At 56.6% G+C, this 6,000-nt stretch overlaps 1 protein-coding gene across 2 annotated transcripts in view; it reads left to right on the forward strand.

Annotated features, from left to right (window-relative positions):
- hormad1 (HORMA domain containing 1) overlaps window positions 1–5,689 on the forward strand; it is a 41,061-nt gene extending 35,372 nt beyond the window's left edge. For both annotated transcript variants that reach the window (XM_041181643.1, XM_041181644.1), the window contains 3 exons: window positions 3,801–3,884; window positions 4,606–4,707; window positions 5,575–5,689. In XM_041181643.1, the coding sequence (XP_041037577.1) occupies window positions 3,801–3,884; window positions 4,606–4,707; window positions 5,575–5,664 (276 nt within the window). In that variant the 3' untranslated portion in view covers window positions 5,665–5,689. The remainder of the gene's footprint in view (window positions 1–3,800; window positions 3,885–4,605; window positions 4,708–5,574) is intronic.
- The last annotated feature ends 311 nt before the right edge of the window (window positions 5,690–6,000 follow it).

Here is a 6,000-nt window from a genome sequence, read left to right on the forward strand (position 1 = left end):
ACACCCACCACCTGGAAGTTCCCCCTCCGAGCCACTCACCATCCCGACTTGGAAATATATCGGCCGTTCCTTCACTGTCGCTGGGTCCAAATCCTGGAGCTCCCTCCCTAACAGCACGGTGGGTGTACCTACACCGCAAGGACTACAGCGGCTCAAGAAGGCAGCTCACCCACCACCTTCTCAAGTGGGCAATTAGGGATGGGTGATAAATGCTGGACCCAGCCAGCGACACCCACGTCCCCGAGGATTAATTTAAAGAAAACACTTATGGGACTTCAGTCGCTACCTCACAGAGTGCCAGCCCTGGCTCAGTGGATCCCAACTACCCCCCACCCCGAGTCAGAAGGCCCCCCCGCGGGTGTGAGTCCCCGCTCCAGGCCCGGCTCTCCCGAGGAGGGAGAAATGAGTAGGAAAGGTCAGGCCGCCGAGGTCCGCCACGCGGCTGATCTCGTCTGCGGCGCTGAGGGACCTCCCGAGGAGGAGACCTTAAACCGAGGGACCCGTCCGCCCCTCTCGAGCAGATGCCAAAAAGATCCCACGGCTGCCGCTGCTCTCGGAAGGAGAGCAGGCCAGCCCCAGCCGATGTGTCGTGTCCCCCCCCACCCCCCCAACGCAGACCGTCATCAGTAAAATCTGGCCACTGCTTGATTGTGGGAGCTTGCTGTGCAGAAATTGGCTGCCCTATTCCTTCCATTACAGCGGCGAGCGCGAGGTGTTGGCTGTAGAGCACTCCAGGACGCCCTGAGGTTGCGACAGGTCCTGCATGAGCACGCAACTTCACTTTCCCTACTTAATAGGGGTATTATGACTTGCCCGAGGCAAATTCCCGGGAAGGGGGTGGGGGGAGGGGGGGGGTAGTGGGCGGCGGTCAGGATGTGGGATCTTGCTGTGCGCCAACCCGGTGGCTTGCCACGGCGACCGCACGACCCTGCACCGACGCCAGTTCCTTCCTTGCCCCCAGCAAAGGGGGTTTCCTCTTTGCAAAGGGGAGGAAGCCTCGCCCTAATCTCTCACCTTCCCAGGAAAGGGGTTTCTATTTTTTTCTTTCTGCCGGCCAGCAGCTGCTGCTGTCTTCGTAGCTTTTTTGCACGGGAAATAACAACTCGGCCAGGAAATGTTTTCACAAGCAGGGGGACGATGTTGAATTGCTTTGGCGCCTTAATCACGCCACCCCCCCCCCCCCCCCCCAAGCCGTAGCTCACAAACAAATTGCTCTGGAGTGCTGTCATACCCAGCAGTGGTACATTCCCACAAGCAGAATGGGAACGCCGGGCTTTGGAGCAGGTCATTCGGCCCCTCGAGCCTACTCCGTCACTGGTTAAGATCGTGGCTGATCCGGCTGCGATCTCAACTCCACTTTCCTGTCTGTCACCCCACCCCCCCCCCCACCCCCACCATAAACCCCTTGTCGATCAAAAATCTGACTCAGCCTTAAATAAGTTCCATGACCCGGCTTCCAGTGCTCTCTGGGGAAGGGAACACCACAGACTGACGACCCCCTGGCAGAGAAAAGAAATCTCCGTCTTACGAGGGAGACCTCTTATTTTTAACCGTGTCCCCTGGTTCTAGCCTCTCCCACAAGAGGATAAGTCCTCCTGATATGCACCCTATCAAGTCCCCTCAGGATAATGGGATAAGTGGCCAGTTAATTCCTTTCGCTCACTAATCAATCCAATGGGGAATTGAGGAGGAACTTCTTTACCCGGAGAGTGGGGAGTATTTGGAACCCGCCCCCACCCCAGGGAGCGGTCGAGGTGAATAGCAGAGATGCATTTCAGGGCAAAGCTGGATAAACACGTGACAGGGAAACAAAGTTTGTACATAAGTTATTGAAGATGGCAGGGCATGATGAAGAGAGCAGTTATTAAAGCCTATGGCATCCTAGGTTTTATTAATAGGGGCATTGAGTACAAGAGTAAGGAGGTCATGTTAAACTTGTATGAGACACTAGTTAGGTCTCATCTGGAGCACTGCGCCCAGTTCTGGGCACCAGACTTGAGGGATGTGAAGGCATTAGAGAGAAAGCACAGAGGAGATTCAACAAGAACGATTCCCGGGATGAAGAACTGTAGCTACGAGGATAAATTGGAGAGATCGGGACTGTTTTCTTGGAGAGGAGACTTGATAGAGGCATTCAAGATTCTGAGGGGTATGGACAGGGTCAGTAGAGAGAAGCTGTTCCCACTCAAGAGAACATCAAGGACCAGAGGGCACATTCAAAATAATGGACAAAAGGAGTAAAAGGGATGTGAGGAAAACAGTTTTTTACCCAGAGGGTGGTGGAGGCAGGTCCGATCGAGGTATTCAAAATTGGATTGCTACCTAAACAGAGAGAATGTGCAAGGTTACGGGGATAAGGCAGGGGAGTGGGGCTAGGTAGAATGTTCTTTCAGCCAGCCAGTGCAGACTCGATGGGCCGAATGGCCTCCTGCACTGTAAAGATTCTGGGATTCTGGAATAGAAGGCTATGTTGATGGGGTGAGATGAAAAGGGGGTGGGAGGAGGCTCGTGTGGAGCATAAACAGCAGACGGAGCAGAGGGGCTGAATGGCCTGTTTCTGTGCTCTAATTCGAGGAATATATTTTTTACATTCGTTCATGTGATGTGGGTGTTCCAGGCAAGGCCAGCGTTTGTTGTCCATCCCTAATTGCCCCTGGGGAAGGTGGTGGTGAGCTGCCTTCTTGAACCGCTGCAGACCTTATGGTGTAGGTACACCCACCGTGCTGTTAGAGAGGGAGTTTCAGGATTTTGACCCAGCGACAGTGAAGCAATGGCTGATATATTTCCAAGTCGGGATGGTGAGTGACTTGGAGGGGAACTTGCAGGTGGTGGTGTTCCCATGTGTCTGCTGCCCTTGTCCTTCTAGATGGTAAAGGTCATGGGTATGGAAGGTGCTGTCGAAGGAGCCTTGGTGAGTTGCTGCAGTGCATCTTGTAGATGGTACACACACTGCTGCTACTGTGCGTCGGTGGTGGAGGGAGTGAATGTTTGTGCATGGGGTGCCAATCAAGCGGGGCTGCTTTGTCCTGGATCGTGTCGAGCTTCTTGAGTGTTGTTGGAGCTGCACTCACCCAGGCAAGTGGAGGGAGTATTCCATCCCACTCCTGACTTGTGCCTTGTTGATGGTGGACAGGCTTTGGAGGAGCCAGGAGATTCTTTAGAAAGGTTGCATGGGATCCTTAACATTTGCATGAACAGGCAGAAGGGACTCGGTTTAACGTCTCAACCAAAAGGCAGTGCCTCGGGTGCTGCCGCACTCCCTCAGTACTGCTTCCTCTGTCCTTTCAGCCAGCGCATTCCAGACAACAGCTCGCTGAGCAGAAGAAAATCCCTTTGTCTCCGCCCTCTGGCGCTTCTGCCAATTGCCTTAAACCGTCACTGTTTCCCACAGCAGCCACCTTGTGACCTCTCGAAGCCAGCATAACAATTACCACTGCCCTGGGCGGAGATAGATGCTGCGGATTGGCATCCACGAGGAACTGAGCCCCACTCTGTTCTGCACCTCTTCTAATCCCCCTCACCCGGCCACTTCCTCCCTACTGTTAATGGCATGTTAATTATTTTGTTAAGATACGCCAGTGAAGGGTATTGAAGTACCTAGAGCACTTGTAAAGAGAGACTGCTGGGACACGAGGGTAAGAAGCAGATATGTGTAATGCTGCGTTCTGTAAATAAGCCAACTATCATGAAAAGTATTAGTGTCCATGTACCTCTCTCTCTCCTTCGCCTGTCCATCTGAGGTAATTTAATAAAAAAAAATTCAAAAAGTCGTCCTTTCTCCCCTTGTTATCCTGTGGCAGATGGAGAGTTTGGTGAACAAGACATCGAATATGGAATTATCCGGGAGGAGGACAAGAAGTGGGAGGCTCTTCCGCACGGAGTCTGTGAGTATCTGGCCAAGTGTTGCTGGGCCTTAGGAGTAGAGTGTTATAAGTTAAATCCCACCCCACCCTGGCATTCCCGACCTCATCATCGGTATCCACTGCCCTCCCCGCCCTTCCCCCGCCATCCCCCACCCACGCTGCCCCGCGTCCCAGGCAGTTGCGGGCACTGCCTATAGGAGCCTTTAAGACTCCGCGCCCGCCCTAGCCTCCGCCTGTGCCTTGGGTTAAACTAGCTGATGCGCCGGCACTTGGACGGGTAGTTGAGGGCGGTTGATTTGTGTGCCCTGCTGTTCCCGCCAGCAGGAGGGCCGGGTAACTGGAGGGGCACAGATTGAAGAGAATCGGCAAAAGAACCAGAGTCGGGGGTGGTGGTGGGTTGAGGGGGGGGGGGAGATGAGGAGAATTTTTTTTTTTTACGCAGCGAGTTGTAGCAGATGGAAGCAGATCCTTTAGGAACTTTCAAAAGGGGCGTGGAATCGGATAAATACTTGAAGGGGAAAAGTTCGCAGGGCTATGGGGGGTGAAGAGCAGGGGGATGGGGGTGGGGTAGCGGGGCTAATCGGATAGCTCTCTCAAAGAGCCGGCACGGGCATGATGGGCCAAATGGCCTCCTCCTTTTGCTGTAGGATTCTGTGGGGAAGGGGGGGTGGACGGAGGAAAGGGGGGACAGTACTGCTTCGCGATGGAGAACACCTAAACCGATTCTCTGTTTCGACTGAAGGAGGGCGCAGCTCGAGTGGGTAAAGGAGACAGGAAGCCGGGCGAGAACGCCCAGGGCAAGGCGGCAACAAAGAAGAGGACCTGTTCGGAACGAGATAAGCCAGTAAGTTACTCAGCCCTCCGGTAAAACGACCCGTGTTGGCTTTGCGCTCTGGGGAACGGCTCAGTCGGTCCGAGAAGGGCGCCGGCGTTGAAGTACCAGCCGAGCACAGCTCCCTTCTCCCGCTCACCTAGATCACCTCCCAGTTGCCCCCCGCGGCAGCTGCTCTATCGCAGTTCAGCTCCCTTTGTGGCGTGACCCATACCTTTTGGGTATGAGGATTTCGTTTGCAGCACCGAGGGAGCCCTGCTCTGCCGGAGGTGCCGTCTAGCGATGGAGACGTTAAGCCGAGGTGCCCCTTCTACCCCTTCTCAGATGGACGTAGAGGATCTCATGGCCGCCGCAAGAAGATGCTCCCCTCCCTCACCACCAACCCCACCCCCCCCACTCCCCACCCCGGTGCCCGGACCAATATTTGTCCCTCAAACAAACGTCACTTAAAAAGAGAAATGACGACGCGCTCATCATCATCGTCGCTTTGTGGGATCTTGCTGTGCGTCACTTGGCATGCCCGCCGCTCCTCCACTTCGACAGCGACCACACCGTAGGGGCAGAGGTCGGCCGTCAGACGCTCCCCGGGGCATCGCGTAGGGCGCCGCCCGAGGGCGGGCCTCCCCCTCCCCCCCCCCCTCCATGGATTGCCCTGGTCGCCGTCTGTGGGATCCTGCTGTGCGCAGAAGCGGCTGCCGCGCTTGGGGGCGGCGAGGCGAAGGGCGCGCTCGGCGCGTTGCGAGGAGGGCGAGAGGCGCCGTTTCGCGGCGAGCCCTGGCGCCAGAGCGGGGGGGGGGGAGGTGGGGGAGGGGGTGGGGGATGGGGGTCAGCGCAAACTCTCTGTAACGGGCCCCCCCCATTCCGCCTCCATCCCGCCAGGTTTTCCAGTTCGAGGTTCCCTGCAGCCAGGACGAAATCTCCACGCGGAAACGCAAGAAGTTCAGCGAGCCAAAGGACCGGTTTCGTTAGGACTCGGAGGAGGAGTCGACCCCCCCACCCCTCCCCGACACCCACCCCGAGACCTCTTCAGCTGTTGGCCTTTCCCCTACCTCCCCAGCGCTCCCACCCTCTTCCGGCCATCGCGATTCCTCCTCTTCCCGGATGCTGGTTCGGGGTCTGGGGGGAGCGTGGGAGGCAATCCTGCTCCCCCCCAACCCCCGAACGTACGGACGGAGAGGCTCCACGGGGTGGTGGGGGTGGGGGGGGGGTAGGGGGCGATTACGCGTCCAACTCTGACCCTGATGCTCCCCTGATCGAGGCAGGTGCCCTGCTATGTGCGGGGCAGGGGGCCATTCAGCCCCTCCC

Source organism: Carcharodon carcharias (genome assembly GCF_017639515.1).
Source record: "Carcharodon carcharias isolate sCarCar2 chromosome 36 unlocalized genomic scaffold, sCarCar2.pri SUPER_36_unloc_1, whole genome shotgun sequence".
NCBI classification, from domain to species: Eukaryota; Metazoa; Chordata; class Chondrichthyes; order Lamniformes; family Lamnidae; genus Carcharodon; species Carcharodon carcharias.